Genomic DNA, 20,605 nt, shown 5'->3' on the forward strand with positions numbered 1-20,605 from the left:
TGAGCTTTGCCAAAACACACCTTGAAGATTCTGAGGCAGATGAGACTAAAATGGTGGTGATATCCTGTTATGGGGTGTTTCTCTGCAGCAGGGCCTGGAGCACTGGAAAAATGGATGGGGCAAAATATCATCAAATTCTTGGAAAATCTGCTGCCCTCTGCCAAAAAGTTGTCAATGGGAAGAAGGTTTACCTTCCAACATGACAATGACCCAAAGCACACAGCAAAACTGACCACACAGTGGTTAAAGGAGAAAAGGGTGAATGTCCTTGCATGGCCTAGTCAGAGCCCAGACTTAAAGCCCATTGAAAATCTGTGGAATGACTTGAAGACTGCAGTCCACAAACGGTCACCATCAAATTTAACTGAACTTGAAAAGTTATGCAAAGAAGAGAGGACAAATATTGCAAAATCTAGATGTGCAAAGTTAGTAGAGACAGAGACATATCTCAACAGACTAAAGGCTGTAATTAAAGCAAAAAATGGTTCAACAAAATACTGACAAGGGTGTGATACTTTTTCCAACTCAGAGATTCTGTTTTTTTTTTGTTTTTTTTCTGATATGTTGGTGTTATATCTTTCACTTGGATGTTATAAGTTGCACTGAATAAATACAGCTAGATAAAACAAAAACTGTCCATCTTCATTTCAGGCTGCAAAGCAACAAAATGTGAACCCACTGTAATGGGTTCTAAAATCCACTATTGCATTAAAGCACTGAACTGTGTTTGTTTTGTCTCGCAGGGAGTTTAGTCACTGGAAAGTGAACAGCTTGGTGACAGAGAAGAGAGACTTCTTCAAAGCCCCGCTGCCTTTGGCGCCCGAGTTTTTACGCAACCTCAGGCTTCTGGGGAGAAGGCCGAGTCTTCAGCAGATTCATGAAAATCTGATCAAGAAATATGGCACTCATTTCTTGGTATCAGCCACATTGGGAGGTAAGCCAGTAATTAATTATATCAATGCTAAAGGTGAAGAGATTTTGGTAACATATTCTGTAAAATTTTTATATGGGTAGTTTTAATCAACATCACTAATACAGGTTAAAATATATATGAATGTCAGAGAAAGTGTTATTTTATATCTGGTCATCATTTCTTTTAAGTCTTTTACGTTTTTAATCATCTTTTTTGCCTTTATTGGTTCATTTAAAATGGTCCTGATGTGACAATTTTTTCTCCTTTTTTTTAGGCACAATTATTCCATGTACTTTCTTAATTATTATGAGCTTGTAAAAGCTGCAGGCATAATAAAAGGATAATAATTTTTTGTTTAAAGTATCTCATCAACTGCCCATATACAATGAATTTCATTGTCTTATTTATAAGACATGTTGTACTTCATTATATTTTCATAAAAAAATTGTGAGCACAGTAATATAATGCATTAATGTATTATAATGCCCATGTAAAAGTTGCACCTTTAAAGAATCTTAAAACACAGTATATTGCATATAGTATCTTAAATCATTTTTTTATGTATTATACTCTTTAAATGTATAATCATGACTATTTATGTATAATTATACCAGCAATTTATAAGAACATACTGAGATATACTAAAATTCATGATAATATATTAAGAATTCTGTGCATTATAGGCTTTAGAGAAAGTTTCCAGAATTAAAATAAATAATTAAATAAATAAAATAAAATAAAATAAAAAGGCATAGATTTACTTATCCATACACTGAGTCTGACATCCTTTGCCATTTTCAGACAGTATTTTTCTCTTCTCCCTCTCTGGCACCCACATAATAAGTAGGGCAGCACGTCCCAGTGGTGGATTCAAACCTTTCAACGTGTCTCTAGCAAAATGTCCCATGTTACCAACACTAATTATGATGTCATTTATTGGTGGATGTATGAAGTGAAACTGCAGAACTTCAGAGACAGGGAGACGAATGAAGTGGTTAAACTACAATGAACGCTGATAATTAACGACTCAAAGCAAAGGAAATGGGGGAACCATGCTATTGCATGCATACTAATCAGACTGAAACGAACAACACCATTCAAGCTCCACACGTACAGGTACAGAAGATGCTCCTCAACCAAGACAAGAATATTTATCTGAATTTCAGGCTTAGACTCAGATCAAAAATAGCATTTACTATTAAAAAAAAAAACATCTAAAATTGATCTTCAAAAGAAATCTGTGGTTATAACCACCTCCGTTTGGGATAAACTCCCTGTCGTGTGTGCCCTTTTCCTTCCTTCAAAATCGTTATTGCTTTTCCACCTTAACTTCTGTGATTCATATTTAACAAATTCTTGATAAACTCATCTCACAGTTCATGGTAAACAACTGTACAAAAGGTATATATTACTACACTTTGACAGTACAACCAGAACTCACTGTCATTTTGCTAAACATTGTCTTCGCAAAGCGAAGACTTCATATTTTATCTTATGGTTTTGTTTGTTGCTTCTTTCCTAAGGAGAGGAGTCACTCACAATCTTCTTGGACAAACAGAAGCTGAGCAAAAAGTCAGAGGGCAATGGAAATAGCTCCGTGGTCTCCCTGGAAATCTTGCACCAGTTGGCGGCATCGTACTTCACCGATAGAGAGAGCACCCTGCGAAGACTCCACCACCTGCAGATCGCTACATCTGCCATCAAGGTAACAGATGACACAGCTTCTTCCTGTTTGATCCAACCTAGACTCATTGGAAAAAAATGTGTTTGTGGCCACATTTCTGCAAAATGATATGTTGTTTCTTCTTGTTAAACTGTTCAGTTGGTGGCACTGAAAGCGCGTTCAGTGTTCTCCAAAGCAGATGAACGAGAATCTGGCAACATTTTATTATTTTTGTTGTTGTACGTATCACGGCAGTTTGGAAATAAAACGTCTAGTGAAAGGGGCTAGCAGGTTAATGTTCTATCGCGCTTGGAAATAACATACCACCTACACTAAATCTAATTGATAATGTTAACAAAAGCAAATGTGAGCTAAAACTGATTTATCATATCATTTTAGCTTGCTTCAAGTATTTGAGCTGTTTTATGGAGTGTTGCGACTCGTGTTTCACTAGACTTGTACCCAAGCGCTCCACATCACAAGTGCAATGCTGTACCAGGTGAGCTACAGAGCAAATTTACTACATCAGAAAAGCTATACATATCAGAATCAGAATCAGAATGAGCTTTATTGCCAGGTATGTTTACACATACGAGGAATTTGTTTTCGTGACAGAAGCTTCCACAGTGTAACAGAATGACAGTGACAGAACAAAAAAACAGATAATAAGAAATAAAAATAAATAAAAAATAGAACAAGTAAAATAAGGAATAAAAAATATACAAATCGACAATCGACAATTACACCACGGAGGCAGCCATCAGCGTCGGCGCCATCTTGCAATAAAAAGGAGCTGGTTATGTGCTGCAAATAATTCTTTTTTTTTTTCACAAAATGTAGGTAAAGGCACTTTTTTTTTTTTTTTTTCAATCAACCTGTTGGTTTGATCTAGCTATTAATTCAAAGGGATCATTAATTTGATTTTACTTTGATCTATAAATGTGTTTTTTTTTTAAGTTTTCCAAATATCTGTTGTTTCTCTATGCATGCTGATTACTGTTTCTCAATGTGATTTTTACGTACATTTACTGTTCTAGGCATTTGAGATGTATGTTTGTTGCCATGGTAAATCTTCAGCAATTAAGGTCGCGATGCCATTTCCATGATGTGTCAAGTTGCTCTCGGTCTTACTCACAGCTGCTGAGTGGGTGTAGAAATGCTGGTGACTGCAACATCATGATTCCTTCAGAGGGAGCTCTGCATAAAATTATGCTGCTGAACTGAGACAAATATCATTGGCTTTCAATCAAGATATGCACCTGCTTGCATACAATTACAGTTTTATATAAGAAATATTTCTGTTGGGGTAGGAGTTTTTTCTCTAACTCTCTCAAAGCATATTTATCACTTGCTAAAAGATGATGATACATTTTGTATTTATGTACCACCTTTTTATACTTTGAAAACTGCTTCACATGGTAAGCTAATTACATAAATTTCTTAATCAATCAATCAATCCAAAGCACACTCACCGACGTCACAAAAGCTGATCATGCATTATTTCTGATGCATTATACTGTGATTGTATTTTGTTAGTCGCACCAATGCTGGCTAGTCAAAATGAAGTATGCCATTTTTAAGCTCTATCAAACACTGTCAAAGCCAAACTTTCTACACACTGCACTCATTCCTGCGACAAAAAGTTTTAGCCTCAAAAAAGTGTGTGAAATTAAAGCAATTGGACATAGGAACTGGAAAGGTGGCTTTGTTGGAAGATAATGACTTTTTTTGGGGGCTGCGATGTGCTTTTCATTAGCTTGAGCTTTTCCTACACAACACCGGTGGAGAAGTTCAATTTAAAACGTACGATTTCATTTCAATATGACCATGGACATAGAGAGTCATCTGCATTTATACGCAGCAAATACACACTTGATGTGAAGCTCTTTGGGTCGGGATTACAAAATACATGTTATTCAAATTAGCATAGATGTACCATTTTGTAAACCTGTTATAAAATATCCTGCTTGTGCATGAGAAAAGTGTCCATGGCAACAATAAAGGGCAGTTTGTGACAGATAGACCTCATCAAATCATATGAAATGAAATTGTTTAGGTGTACACCTCCGAAGTGCTTTCAGAGAGCCCTCTAGCATCACTTTAGGGAGCAGTCTGTCCTGCCAGGTGTTTGTGTCAGGGGAGAGCTAATGAGACGTTGCGGGGCTATAGGGCCCACCTTTGACTGCTTTCTTCCTGCACCCTGTGTGCAAATCAGCCTGATGAATTGGGCACCACAGCAGAAGTGGGTTATAGCGGGCTCATCAATACTGTCATAAAGGATGATCAATTACACCCTCCGCTCAGAAACAGAGAGCTGAAGCACACCAGAAAGAAGCTTCTGTGGGACATCACTTTGCCTTCATGTAATCAGATACCACTTAAGACCAAAAATAGCCTGAGATCCCAAGGCAGGTTTAGCGGTGATCAGGATTTGCAAGAACAAACAGTCTTGAGATTAGCTGGTCTTCACGGATCAACAAGATTCTGTTGGCTTAACGGTATCATTTACACGGCTTTGGAGATTCAATATATCACCATTTCATAAAGTTTACCGTTCAGCTCAGATCTACAACTTGACATGAAGGACTCTCGCCCCTCTCTGTAATATAACCATTTGTCATAATGACATACTATTAACAGTCACCTCTGTGTAGGACACGGATCTCAGTTACCGCTAAAGCAATGGCTGAGTACATGAGAAGCATATAATTGTAAAGACCATGTTAAAAGACTGGGTACATGTCATTAAAGGTGACACTTCTTTGAACATGTAAGGACGTCACGCTTATCCAAAGGGTATTGAGTTAAAATCAAAGACACTATGACATTACACAGAATCAAAAAGCCCAGAAATGTGTCACACTTGGTTCTGTCAATCTTTCTAGCATGTGTGTTCTTCCGCCAATGCTAAAGGAACTAAAATACTCTGACAGTGTTTCCTGCACTACTATTCAGCAATACCACAACAGTGAACACCAAATCTACAGCACTTAACAAACGTTGAGACCAATGTAAACCAAACAATAAAAAAACAAATGACTGTTATGCACCGGCACAGCATAACCAATCCGATTCCAGAACAAATGTCTCTTATAGAGTGAATCCTATATCATTTTTCTGTCTGAGCGCAGAATGTAAATGAGCACCAGTATTTAAGGGTGGGAGCTCAGAACACTGCACCATTTATGTCAACAGCCGCCTCTAGATAGCTGGCACTGGTCAAGCGACCTGACTGTGCCCTATAATCAACATCAGCTGTCAAAATCAATGAAGCTCAGAATCTGCACTTAAAATCCTGTCACATGTCATGAACTCCTGAACTGCTTTCAGAACACATCTGCAGTCTTTAGCCAACTGTGCCTTCCAAAGCGGAGGCAGAGGAATTTTTGACAAATGAGTCAACTTGATATGCGTTCCTCTAGCATCTCAATTGACAAAGAATGGGCTGCATTCTGTGGTCTGTGGGAGTTTTCAAGGCCTGTGGAAGATGTGAGATGTTACAGAAAAGGAGAGGAAAGTACTGTACCGCAGGCATTCATTTCCTTTGTTATGCCCTTAAGAAAAGCATGCAGAGGACGCCGTGGAAACACAGCTCCAGTAAATATAAGATCAACAACAAAACATGACACTTTCTGAGGAGGCAGGGTGGAAAATGTGGGTTTTTTAGTGTTATCCGGTTGTTTTGTCAGGTATGATATCATTCCTTAAATAGATGTCAATATTAAGTGCCGCTGATAAAACAGTAGGGGGAAAAAAACAGCAGGGTGACAGGTAGACAAGAGATTTGGTTAGGTTTAGCGTAGAATTTCTAGCTGTACTTGTTTATTCATTCATACTGTGTATCCTACATACAGTAAAACACTGTGTATACATAATACTGTATATTACCATAGTTCTCTCTCTATGTATATGTTAGTCTCAGTATGGGAAAACTGCTATCACTGCAACAACATGAGCTGTTCATGCTTCAGAAAAATCATTGGAATGATGTCCTCGTGAAGAATGCAGGTTTTGTGAAGACTTTTATACGGATTACTGTCTGGTTTTATGCGTAAACAGTAAGAAAGCCTGGAGTCCTATTAGAATGAGAGCAATTGAGCTGCAGTAAGCAATCGTAAATGACAAGTGATCTAATGAGATGCTGCAGTGGGACGGGGTGCAGAGGAGGGTATGTGTGCGAAACTTCAGAAAAGAAAAAGTTCATAAATTAATGCTAAAGCGTGCATGTGTGTATACGTATTATGATAAATGTTGATGAATCTCCATGTTTCAAATGTTAGTTTACATTATCTAAAGATTTTTTAAAGTGCCCCTATTATGCCATTTCGAATATTGCCTTTCATTTCAGTGTTTAATGTAGCTGTATGTGAATGTAAACTATCTGCAAAGATGCCGAAAGTGCACAATAAATAAAGCTATTGTCTCCCAAAAGAAAGAATCAACTCTGAACAGCCTAAACGAGTCGCAATAATTCGAATCCCACTTCTGTGATTGCTACATGTCAAGGGGTAACAGATTTGCATAATGCCAACATATGTTCTACGTCGAACAACTTGACTCACCCACAAACACTGTAGCTTGTTTGTGTGGTTAACATCATGTCGAGAAGATGCTGTGAAAGTAAATTCATTTTTATTTTCACTTCCGAAAGATGAGGCTGCAATGAATCAGTGGTTAAAATTCATTTTTTCCAATGTACCACAGCAGTACAACCCCAATCTTTTTTGTGTTCCCGTCATTTTACTGACTACTGCTACTCTAAGCTCGGGGAGTTCCATGCAGGATTCACAAAACGCTTGCTCTTGAATTTGGACCAGCTGGCTCCACTGAATCACCACTACCTGTAAGTAGGGCTGGACAATAATTCAATATCAATATGTATCGCGATATAATTTTTTTCAATAACGGTGATATGATTTTTAAACACATTTCCGATATTTCGATATCGACCGAAATTAAGAAATATATCATGATATCAATTTTGGCCATATTGTCCAGCCCTACCTGTAAGTATGATGAATAATAGATGTCTATGTTTTCTATTGATCGTTCAAAATACAGAACTATGGCAATGGGCGTATCGTTCCGACACGAGCTGTGCACGGTAGACCAATCACAACAGACTGGGGTATCTGACCAATCAGAGCAAAGTAGGCTCACGGAAAGGAGGGTTTAGAGAGACTGAATCTTAGAACTGTTTCGAATGAATCGTTTGAGAATCGTTGGAAAATGAGATTATATTAAATGCATATTTTGAGAAAACAAAAGTGTTTTTGACCTTGCATGCATGTAAACCTTTTGTAGGAGACTCCCAAAACAATATTAGGAACCTTAAAAATGGCATAATAAGGGCACTTTAACGATATTAATATGTTTAAATTCACGTGATCATAAATAGTGACATAAGAAAGAGAGTTAATGTGAAAAAACATGCTGTCATTAATCAATGACAGTGTTGGGCAAGTTACTAAAATGTAGTGTGCTACTGTCTTCAACGCTGCATATATAAGCAGAGAGAGAGAGAGAGAGAGAGAGAGGACAACAACAACATCAACAACAAAGATAAATAGAAGTTACTCATTTGAGAAAAAAAAACGTAGAAATGAAATATCCAAACTAATGATTATGGCGTTATGAGGACATGGTCCCAAATCCTTTGCATTTGGATTAGTGTTGGATTAGCTACAGCATTTCATTTTGAGACAAAGACCTGACAATGATGTGTAAAATCACAAATTTTGTGACAACTGCTGTCAAAACACAGGCGGCATAAAGATTGTAAAAGCGGTGGGACAAAATTTTTTACAAAAGAAAGCTATTTGTGCTGGTGAAATATTTGCAAGATATTTCAGGTATATCAGAGCATTTACAGGCTTTAAACATGGACCATTTATGGAATTTATAGCCAACTTACCTTGTAAACAGAATTATTTTTGCAGTATTAGAAAAAAACTAGGCTACTAATAAAAATGAATGCACTACCAACTGAATCTAGTCTTGTTTCTTATTGACAAAAGACATCTAGTCATATACCGTCTATAGTACACATTAAAAATGACAAAGAATTTGTATTACTTTCAGTATTAAATAGCTTAGGTTATGATATAATATCCTCTTACACTCACAAACATTTTCATTAGCGTCAATGCTTAAATTTTTTTTTGGGGCACAATTCAGTAAGCTTTGCTAAAATTTGTGAAGAGCATCAAATTGTAATTTAACAAGGTAACAGCAAGCACTTTTTTCACATCATTTGAAACCATGAATATGTTGTTGTGACAATTTGCAACATTTACTGCTTTTGTGAGCAGTCAGGTTTGTGAATGAGTTGTTCTTTTGAACAGGCTCTTTTCAACTAATTGATTGAAACAAACACGTTGAAGACAGTGTTGAAGTGATTAGCGAATTGAAATTACCCTAGTCAAATTCATTCGCTAAATCAAACATTATCAAGTCAGTGAAGTCATTGATTTGTTAACTGCTGATGCTACCTAATACCACCAATTTACAAGCACTTTATCTCATTAATTAATTGATTATTGATTAGTCAAGACACTAATTTTACAAATACAGCCACCCAATAAAATTGTTTTTAAAAGTCCTGGAACATCACCCCAGTATCCAAGTCCCAATTGAAATGCCAGGTCAGACACACATTATTTTAGAATCGTTAAAGTCTCCTTATATTTAACACTAGGGTCTGTTAACAAAACTGCGCCACTGCGCATGGCTCACTGCTCTCTACATTTGAAATTAATAATGCATTGGGACCTAACACTGGAGTCAATTTACTATTTCTACGGCGCTCTGCAAAGTGAGCATTTTTGGATTGCTCTGACATGCTGAAATGGGCAATGGTGACATTTAGATATTGACTCTGGCTTAATGCACAGGCGTGCTGCTTTGTTTTAGACAACGTCATATGCTCAGCACTCTACCGCTTCTGAAGAGGAACAAACAGGTGCATGATTGCAACGATAATAAGGCATTAAAATATCTCCTTGTTTCCTAGGTAACGGAGACCAGAACGGGGCCTCTTGGATGCAGTAACTACGACAGCCTGGATTCCGTCAGCTCCGTCCTAGTGCACAGCCCAGAAAATAAAATCCACCTGAAAGGTATGACAGCTGATGTGGTCTTCAGAAGAACAACATTGCGCCTATGTTAGGTCTTACAGGTGCATCTCAATAAATTAGAATGTCGTGGAAAAGTTCATTTATTTCAGTAATTCAACTCAAATTGTGAAACTCGTGTATTAAATAAATTCAAACAACTGCACTGGTGATGTACAGTGAGAAGGTTTTTTGTTGTTGTTGTTTTAAGGATGGGCAGATATATTTGACTGAGGCTGTTTCAAGTCCCCTAAATGTTCATTAACTGGCAGAACAACGGAGCAAATTACTGCAGGCACACACAGTATCAGTAAATGCATGATTAATGCTATAATGGATCCTAATTAAGAATGAACTGAAAAAATAAAATGGAAATTTTTACATGTAAAATAAATAAACAAATAAAAGAAAAAACAGAGTAACATGATACATAAAAACAAACCAGGTGACAATTTACAAAAATTCCCCATTAGTTAATGCATTAACTAACAGTATTCATTATTATCTTTGTTAACGTTAGTTTTATAAAATACAGTTGTTCATTGTTAGTTCATGTTAGCTCAGGTCCATTAAATAATATTAAAATATACAACTTTTAATAATGTATTAGTAAATGCTGAAATTAACATCAACTAAGATTAATAAATGCTTTCTAATTATTTTTCATTGTTAGTTCATGTAGTTTGCTAACGTTAACAAATATCCCTTATTGTAAAATGTTACCTCAAACCCTAATTGGCATATTTACATGTCAGTCAAACTTCCTGTGGGTGCTTCTTGGCCAGAATTATTTACAATAAGGACCAAGCCAAAAGTCTGGCTATAGCCGACCTGTTAGGAGAAACACATCACTTGCTAATACTCATACTGTCTTCACACTTTCAACAAGCAAGTGTAGAGTCATCAGAAGACAGGCATTTAGACTTGCATTAATTCGCCTCACACTCTCGTGACAGCAGTGTCACCACAAGTCAGAGGTGGTCGGAGCAACAAAAAGAAGAGAGAAAATAACAGGACTGAAAGGAGCAAAAAAGAAGGTTTTAAGCCTCTAGTCGTTGCTAATTATACACGTGGCCTGTGCCAATTTCCACTGCCTTCTTGACATTGACATTTAAATTGTCAACCCACTTAATACTGCCATCTCCTGAAGCAAGTTCCCTGCTGCCCAGATTCGTGTAACTACTTTAATGAGCTAGCCATAGGGTTCTGCACCACAGCTTATCTTTTGCTGAGTACTTGGAGAAGGAAATGTAAGGGAGAGGAATTTGGCCTATATTTGTGTATGTTTGTATCAGTTCACTTTCTGCATTCTTTCATTCACTTATTGGGGCTTCCCTAAATATTTTCAATCAAAGTGCCATGTCCTTTTAGAGCACAGAATGTAGTCCCAATAAAATTAGGACATCAAGCCGTCAATACCATAGAGGTCTGAAATAATCCACAGGAAAAATTTATGTTCCTCTCTTCGCTTTAAAAAGAGAAAGTCTGTGGAGGAGGGGGCACAAGAGCAGCTATTTAGCTGTCTCCGGTATGAAAGCCTTTTTGTGAGGCTCCCCACACTGTTGGCTCTCTACCCAGCAGAAGCCAAAGCTTAAGACGAAGACTGCATCTAATTATGTCTCTTGTTTTTTCACAATCCGATGAATAAATACTGAGGAACACATCATAAATATTCACACTGGGAAGGGAATTCAAAAAGGCTGTATATGAAGGCAAAAGGCATCGATTCTTTCTTGAAGGATGTCAGACCTGGTAAAGCTGTGAAGAGCGTTTTCTCAGATAATATAATTAGCAGGTGTTCAACACCCACAGCTGGGCTGTGAAATCTGAATCTTTCACTTGGTGGAATGGCTGGTGGATTCATGCATTTAGCACTGAATGCTTTCATTAGTAATTCATAGGCGAGTATTGATGAGGAGGCCTTAGGAGATCACATCTAAAAAAAAATGAACAGAGGGGTTCTGCTCTCCAAAATGTCTGCGTATATATATTTTTTTACATGTTATTATGTTATTAGGTTGGTTGGTAACTTTATTAGAAATTGTAAACATTATCATTCAAAACATTTGTTTGTTTTTTTAAGAAACTAGTAATAAATGTAAGAAATTTATATCTTAGGCAAGGATGCATTAAATTGATCAAACATGCAAGTAAAAACATTTAAATTGTTATAAAAATAAATTCTAAAAAAAAAAAGTTTTTTTAACCTATTCATGAAATAATTCAGAAAAAAAAAATATGTTTCCATAAAACTACTAAGCAGCACATGTTTCATAATTGATGATAGTAATAAGAAATGTGTCTTAAGCACCAAATCAGCATATTAAAATGATATTAGCATCATGTGACACTGAAGACTGGAGTAATGGCTGCTGAAAATTTAGCTTTACCATCGCATAAATAAGTTATATTTTTATCTTAAAATGGAAAACAGCTATTTTAAATTGTAATAATATTTCACAATATTACTGTTTTTACTGTATTTTTATAAATTAAATGCAGCCTTGGTGAGCATTATAGTCTTCTTTCGATAACAAGGTAGATATGATTGTTATTACTAGTAAATTCACCTGCCATTGGCAAGTTTGACAAACAATACATTTTTGACCCTGTTTACAACTGTTCCATCTTGTTACCACTTTGTTCCAATTGCTCAAATAATCAATAAATTGTTTCCCAGGCAAATGTCAATTCTTCCATTGCCTGCTATCAAAATACCTAATCAGTCAGGAGAATTCCACAACAGCTGCATTGATTCCCTGTCTGCAGCGTGCCTGTAGTTCATGACAGAGGTTTACGGCCTAATGACCTTGCCACAGTGATTGTTGGTCTTTATTCATCCCATTACCCCATTACTGCACTGACATATCAGACCTCACCGTCCCAAATAGGACTCCCATCACTGATGCTGTTAGAGCAGTCAGGCTGCCTGCCTCTCTGACCCACTTTATGCTGTCTGTTCCCCAAGTCAGCCTGTCCTGTATTGCTGAGCCAAATCAGGGCTGTGAAATAATAGTAATGTGTATCCATTGCAGCACTGTTTTGAAGAGTTGAATATTAGAGCAGGGGTGGCAAACTCCGGTCCTGGAGAGCCGCAGCCCTGCAGAGTTCAGCTCCAACCCTAATTAAAACTCACCTGCCTGTAGCTTCCTAGTAACCATTCAGACCTTGCTTAGCTCGTTCAGGTGTGTTTGATTAGGGTTGAAGCAAAACTCTGCAGGGCTGTGGCTCTGCAGGACCGACATTACCCACCCCTGTATTAGGGAGATAAAACTAAAGAAAAAAAAAACCTGAATGTGATAATGCCCGCATACATGTTCACAACCAGTCTAGACATCAGGTTCACCACTTAAAGTCAAGTCTTAATTAAAATGCACTTGAAATCACACTTGAACTTTGAAATGATGATCTGTGAGTGAGTCTGTTATTAGATTGGTTAAATTAAAGATGCACCTCCGTGTACCTGTGACCCTCGTGACTCCTGAAATAGACCTGCACTAATGGTCCAAAAATTAGGTTACTATTAATAACAGTCCAACAACAGTTAGCTGTAATAAATAAAACTACACAAATAATATATATATTAGGGCTGGGTTTTGACACAAATTTCACAATTCGATTTGATTCTCATTCACAAGCTTTCGATTCGATTACCAATTTGATTTTATTCGATTCAATATCGATTATTTTGGATACATATTAGGTACAGTACATGCCAAATTTTCTCAAGGAAAAACAAAATCTAATGCTGTAAAATATACATGAGAGTCAGTTGGTACATTACTATACAAAAACGTGGCGTAGCACTTTCCAAACCATCCGCTTTTCAAGATGCACGTGTATTTGTGTCTGATCCTTGACGCGATCTCGCGCAGCAGTGCAAAGTTGATTCTGAGCTTACTTGATATAATATTTTATGTTTTTTTAAATGTTGTATATTTAAGTAGAGAATCGCTAAAATTAAGGCATATATTTTGAGACAAAGGTCTTCTTTATGATTTTCAGTTTTGTTTAAGATAATTAAAGCAACATTTTTTAAATAACGAAAGAATATGTAAAAGTATGGTATTTGGGGTAAAAAGCACCCGTTGTTGAGGCTAAAGGCCCACAGTAATTAACATGATAATTAATAAAGAAAGAAACTATCATATTTAAAAACATATCATTTGTTGTTACTACTGTAAATATATGTTCAATTATTATTGGATCTTCAATACTTTCAGAATCTTTACTTACTAAAACGATTTTGTTTCTGTATTTTAAAATATATATTTTTTATATTAACACATTTTACCACCACTGAATAAAAAATTAAAAAGGTAATTGCGACTTCTTATCTCACAATTCTGATTTTTTTTCTCGTAATTGCGAGTTTACATCTCAGAATTGCGTCATATAAACTCACAATTCTGACTTGTTTTCTCAGAATTGAGATGTAGGCCTAGGCTAGCCTACTCACAATTGCCAGATATAAAGTCAGAATTGCGGGAATTAGCCAAAGCTCACAGTTGCGAGGAACAAAGTCTCCTCCAATACTTTCAGAATCTTTACTTATTAAAACGGTTTTGTTTCTGTATTTTAAAATGTATTTTTTATATTAATGACAGTATATTTATTGAAAAAAATTAATTCTTTTATTTTTCAAAATAAGCAGAAAATAGTACAAACTTTGCTAAACAGATTGTTTTGAACAAGTATTACCTTAGACGTTATTTAAAAAACAAACAAACACTATTTTAGCTGGAGTATTTGTATCAATACCGTGTGCCTTTTAACCCGTGTGTGGGGTAAAAGGCCCCTCTTGCCACCTCATACATTTATTAGATTTTTAAACAAAATAAACAACTTGAATGATTTATTTTCACACAAAATCTGTTGCTCCATTAATGTTCAATACAGCGTATATATTTTTTCTGCAATTATACATTTTAGGCGCAGTGAATGGCACATTTTTTCTTGAGGTGGGCCTTTAGCCCCGTTAATCTTTATATATATATATATATAAAAGCCAAAGGCAAAATACATATTCACAGCTGGTAAAAATAGAGAGAGAGAGAGAGAGAGAGAGGAGGCTTGTTGATAGTGTGAGGTAAAGTGCAAAATATTGAATGGAACTGGAAAATACAAATTTAACATGCAAAAAGGTCACTTTCCCTTGTCATTTCAAAGGTCCATCTCATGCCACTGCATTACTGTATTGCTCTAAATGGAGACCTAAAATAGAAAACATATTACTTTGAGAGTTAAGTGGGTAGAGAGACAGACAGAGTGCGGAGAGAGGAGAGGATAGCAGAGGACAGATGATGGGTGGGTTCATAATGGTGTCATATGACTCAGGAATTGATTTTTTCAAGCATCCATACGGGAATGCCAGACCTATTGGTGATTTGAGATGTTGGCCAAACATATGAAACTTTAGCACATCCAAACACCATTCTGAACTTGTTTACCAACCTAGCAGAAGAAAAACAGTTCTATGTAGCTTATAAAATCTCTTATCTGGTCTTGGAATCAAATTTCAGTTTAGTTCACAGAGTCTGACATGGCAGTAAACAGATTTTTCTCTCTCTTCCCACACGCACAGGTCTACAGGATGTGCTTCCTGAGTTTCTGCGGAATCGTTTTGTGGAGGCGGCCCTCAGTTACGTGGCGTGTAATTCAGAGGGCGAGCTACTGTGCCGCAACAATGACTGCTGGTGCCGCTGCTCTGCAAAGTTCCCTGATTGTAACTGCCCCTTCGCAGACATCAAAGCCATGGAGGAGAGTCTGCGTAAGAGCAAAGAGTCCTGGATTAATCTCAACAATGACTTTATGGACTCAGGTAGGTTAATCCATTGTCCACAAAAGTGTTCAAATCTGCTGTATAACCTCTGAGGTTATGAGACCTTTCCACACACTGGATTAAATGGGAGAGTGGAACTTCTCCGGTTTAAAATGACAGGTAAATTTCACTGGTATATCTCAACGGTGACAAATGATTGATATACTGTCATATTCCCTCAGCAGATCTTTCTTGCAGGGTTTCTGTGGTCACTTCAGTGTAAACAGATCCACTTTGTGCATATATATATACTACGAAAAGCACATCACAACTGAAAAGGCACAGACCTAACTTTGATGAACTACTGCTGCACCACAGCTCCAGCAAAGTGTCTTTTAATTACACTTACATTGATAATGCATAGGGTAACGCAGCAGAAATAGGCAGTGGCGTAATGGTTAAGGACCTGCAAACACAAGTGCTGGAGGTACAATCCCAGGTGTCTGAGGAAATGGGAGCGTTAATGAGAAAACAATCCCACTCTATTACCATTGTGTCCATAGGCAAAGCACTTAACCCAAAGGTAAACCTAGGGGATTTTCTCTGCAATTAGTGTTTTATATGAAAAACATCTGCTAAATGTTAAGTAAAAAAAAATTTAAAAAAAACCGGCAACCCCTACAGAGTTAATATATTAAAAAGTCAGTGCTATTCATTAACAATATTCATTTTTCAAAGTATCAATCAGAAAAACGTTCAGTGGGTTCCATTAAAGAAAAAAGAAAAAACAACAGGAATAATTATTTGGACACTAAAAGCCATTTTTATTATTATTATTTAGCCATGCAAATATTACAAAAAAAATTATATTTCCAATAAAAACCTCTTGAATGTATCACTATATAAAGCAGCACAACTGTTATCAACATAAAAATACGTTTCTTGAGCACCAAATCAGCATATTAGAATGATTTGTGAAGGATCATGTAACACTTTGGTCTGCATAAGAGCCATCCTTCAAAAACATTTTTATAATTTTAGCTTTAAAAATGTGCTTTAGTTTGTTATTGGTCAATTTGTTTCTGAAAACCTTGAAAAGACCGGCAAGGGCCTACAAGTCAATAACAAATGTAGACTGCTTTGAAAAATGGGCCCCACATTTGTTTTAATTCGGAGTTCTTTAAAGTTCACTGACTGTGATACATCTGCACCTTGGAGTAAAAACCTAAACCGACGAAAGGGAGGGTTTGTCTGTTTTATTGCTCTGGTTGCGAGAAAACCAGACTGATAAAATCTTTGGTTTGAAAAATGGTATGGTGTGTGTGCGAGAGAGGGGGGGAGTAAACCCAAAGTAAAGAGAGCCGAAGAGAAAGAAGCATGGAAAGATGGCACTTCAGGTTTTTCTCCTAGCTGAGCATTTCCACATTCAAAGAATGATTCAATCAGCGAGATAAACCCTAGCTGGCTCTAAAAGCTTCTCCTGCTCAGTGATGGAGCATTAATGAAAGCAGCTCAAATCCCTTTAACTGTGGCGCTGCACTCATAAGAACGCATATCTCCTTTCAGCAGGTGAAGTGCTGGACTTGGGAAAAGGGCTCTTTGACCATAGCATAGCTACAGGAGCGTAAGGGTTTTATTTATCCAGCCTCACAGAAACCTGCCCCTTTTGTCAGGAGGCCAGAAAGCAGAGAGAGAACATTCGTTCAGATTCAGAATGGAAAACTGATTTGTCATGCAGGATTCTGATACAATATAACAATATTAAAAATATCTGGGAGAAAATAATCTGCACCAAAACAAAAGCATAAAGCAGTTTAAGGTCAGGCACCATGATATCAAGTTTGTAATATATACTGTATAGTGGCTTCAAAAAAGTATTTAGACACTCAAATCACACTTAAAATGCATGAATTTCATTACACTGGATAACAAAATAGCAAACCGTGTGGTTTCTACAAACAAGTTACACTAGAACTTTTCTTTTCTCCGAACTAACTTTTGTTTTTGCAATTACTTTAATACAATTAAATTGTAAGTGTTAAAATGTTGTTTTGTGATTCTTTTTCATTCTTTTCTTTTGTTTTAAAATAATTTTTTTTTTTTCTCTGAATTCTGACTTTACATTTCACAATTTTTTTTTTCACCACAAAATAATAAAATAATATTAATAATAAATAATAATCATCGTTACTTTTTATCTCATAAATCTAACATCTTGCAATTTTGAGTTTATATCTTAAAATTCTTATTTTTCTTCTCAGATATAAATCAGTTAATTTAACATCTAATAATTAATTTTTCTTATAATTGGGAAAAAAATTAATCCAAATTGAAATAATGAAATAAGGTTCCATAGAAAGCCTTCAGTCATTGATCTGTTTTTTTTTTCTGTTTCTTAAAAGCAAATGTCACTTTTTATATTTATATAATGGATTTTCAAGTGTGATTTAAGTGTTCAAATACTATTATATACTATTTTATACAAAAATGTCAATGTATTTGCCATGTCAATGAACATATATTTATATTGTACATATGTATTTATATTCAACAACGCAAAACAAAATCCAATCAGCTTCTTAGACAGGTGAATGACATGGAATAAAGAGAAAAACCAGTACTTAAATAAAAATAATTAATTAATTAAATAAATAAAAGAACAAAAGCTAAACAAAACAATAACCTTCTTTGGTCTTAGCCTCCTACACTGTGCATCTCAAAAAGGACAGATAAACACAATCACACCCACACACCAATACAAACAGAGATACTTCAGGGATGTGATATCATCTTCCCTCACAATCTGCGCCTCAGTGCACTTAGTTCAACTTTGTTCGAAAGCACCACGCGTTGATCTTTCCTCAACTGATAGCTCCTATTGGATGGCTTTCTAAGGCACAAAATGATTGTAGCTCCGCCCCCGTTGACGCAGAATAATCCCCATGCACAGCCCGAGGTCTGTTTGTGCATATACTTCCAACTCTACTGTCATAAATAATAAAAGTTTATATCAAAGTATAATACTTCCACCTCAACACCTGACCACTGTTTTATGATAAATATAATTCAGTGACACTAATATATCAATCTGAGTCTTGCGTACCCATCAAAACATGCTAAATTAAAGTTGGACGGTACAAATCTGTTCACTCTGGTAAATATGTCATGTCAAGTGTTACATACAGTAAGGCTTTTAATCCATATTTAGATGTGTATTTCAATAAATATTGATGGATTCTCGTGTTTATGTCATATACTTCAGATATAGTCATACTTCTGGTGCATATTCCATTAAATTATGGTGATCAGATGTGCATTTAGAGTGGAACCGCTCATTTAAGATGCACGTTAAATTTATACACACTGTTAGAGCTGGGAATTGTTTACAAAAAGAATCCATTCCGACGCGTTTGGAATCGATTCCAAAGGATGGAATTGACTCCATCAAAGGGAATCAACTCCTATTCGTTGCCTTTTCAGTTCAATCGAGCTAATCACTGGGTGCTTCTCAAACAAAAGGACACATCCTTGTGAGGAAGCGTCTTTCCTAGTCCAGTCCTTCTGAGGATTCAAGGTTAGAGTGTTTCTCAGAAATAAAAGATAGCATGAGATGGTCTAGTAAGTGTGCGTGGCTATGTCATAAATGTTTCCATCCCCCGCAGTCACGGCACAAAAATACTATTGAAATTATAATTTGTAGAATAATTTATATTGAACATTTTTATATTTGCTGACTTTCTATAAATGCACTACAGTAAATGACACCCGTCTGTGGTCTCCCAGTTGTTTACATTACTCACAGTTTAGCATTATGTGAGTCATTTACAACAAAACAAAACATAATGGCTTCACCTCAAAAATCAATTTTTGTCTTGCATACCATAATAAAATTGAACAAGCTCAGTGTCGATTGATTTTCAGCTAATTAATTTTTTTGTGAATTGGAATGTGTGCAAAGGATTGTGGGTGATTGAAGGTACCTGATGCATCCTTCAAAACAGCCTGAAGGATGCAAAACGAAGACATGCTTGCTAAGGATCCTTCAAACTGAGACATCCTTCGACGGAGCTTTATGACGTGGTATAGCCTAGATATGCAGCCTTACAAGAATGTGTCGTTCTGTCTGAGAAACACCCATTAATCTGCCTCTCAGTCAATCGCTGATGGTGATGGGAAGTTTGATTCATTACCTGTTCTTTCAGACGGTTCATTTCAATGAATATATATATACTATGCCATTAAAGTGAAAGAACTGAACATAAATATAGGAGCCTGATAAAAATGGTCATTTTAGATGAAAATGATATGCAAGTGCTATAACAAGTCTCAGTTAGCTTAACGCAGTACACGTAGCAAGTTTTTTATTTTTATTTTTTTATTATATAATAAATAAAAAGAAAACAGATAGAATAGCAAAAGAATAGAGCAAGCTAGTGTTAGAGGCCTTTTTTTACTTTTGCTAATTGTATAATAAATCAAAAGAAAACACATAGAATACAAAAAAATTAGAGAAGCTAGTGTTTTTTTAAAAGAATATAATTATAATAGAGAGTGCTAGAGTTAGAGGGTGAAATAAAGGGCCCTATCATACACCCGGCGCAATGAGGCGCAAGTGTTTTTGCTAGTTTCAGCCCGACGCAGTTCTCATTTTCCCGTCCTGCGTCGTGTTGTTTAAATAGCAAATGCATTTGCGCCCATTTGTGCGCCCATGGGCATGCTGGTCTAAAAAAGAGGTGTGTTCAGGCGCATTGTTGGCGCGTTGCTATTTTGAGGAACTGAAAACTGCGCCATAGACCAACTCAAACCTAGTCTAAAGTCAATGGCGCAATATTTTTTTTTGTTATTTAAAGAGAGCGTTAGTAGAAAATGCGCCTCTGGGCGGGTCCACAACGCGCGTTCACTTTGCTTATTACACACAGGGACACGCAGCAGCACACAACATTTTTAAATATGAAACAATAAAAGATTAAAATGTAAAAGATTATTATTGTGTAGGCTACATGAATATAAAAATGCCTACATGTCATAATGGATTGCCATTGAATGTATATCAGAATTAGGCTACCTATTCGCTCACGCACAAGCAGCTCCGTTTCATCTCTGGAGACGCGTTCTGTCTTTGCGCTTGCAAATTCCGCCGTGTAAATAGCAAATCC

The 20,605-nt window shown here is 36.3% G+C and overlaps 1 protein-coding gene across 1 annotated transcript in view; it reads left to right on the forward strand.

Annotated features, from left to right (window-relative positions):
* The window catches only part of LOC107720848 (BMP/retinoic acid-inducible neural-specific protein 3-like), an 87,926-nt gene that overhangs the window by 39,029 nt on the left and 28,292 nt on the right, over positions 1-20,605 (forward strand). The window contains exons 3-6 of the mRNA XM_016528680.1: positions 744-934; positions 2,437-2,618; positions 9,589-9,694; positions 15,273-15,509. Of these exons, the coding sequence (XP_016384166.1) occupies positions 744-934; positions 2,437-2,618; positions 9,589-9,694; positions 15,273-15,509 (716 nt within the window). The remainder of the gene's footprint in view (positions 1-743; positions 935-2,436; positions 2,619-9,588; positions 9,695-15,272; positions 15,510-20,605) is intronic.

The sequence above is a fragment of the Sinocyclocheilus rhinocerous genome, unplaced genomic scaffold (genome assembly GCF_001515625.1).
Source record: "Sinocyclocheilus rhinocerous isolate Xijiao unplaced genomic scaffold, SAMN03320098_v1.1 scaffold931, whole genome shotgun sequence".
NCBI lineage: Eukaryota > Metazoa > Chordata > Actinopteri > Cypriniformes > Cyprinidae > Sinocyclocheilus > Sinocyclocheilus rhinocerous.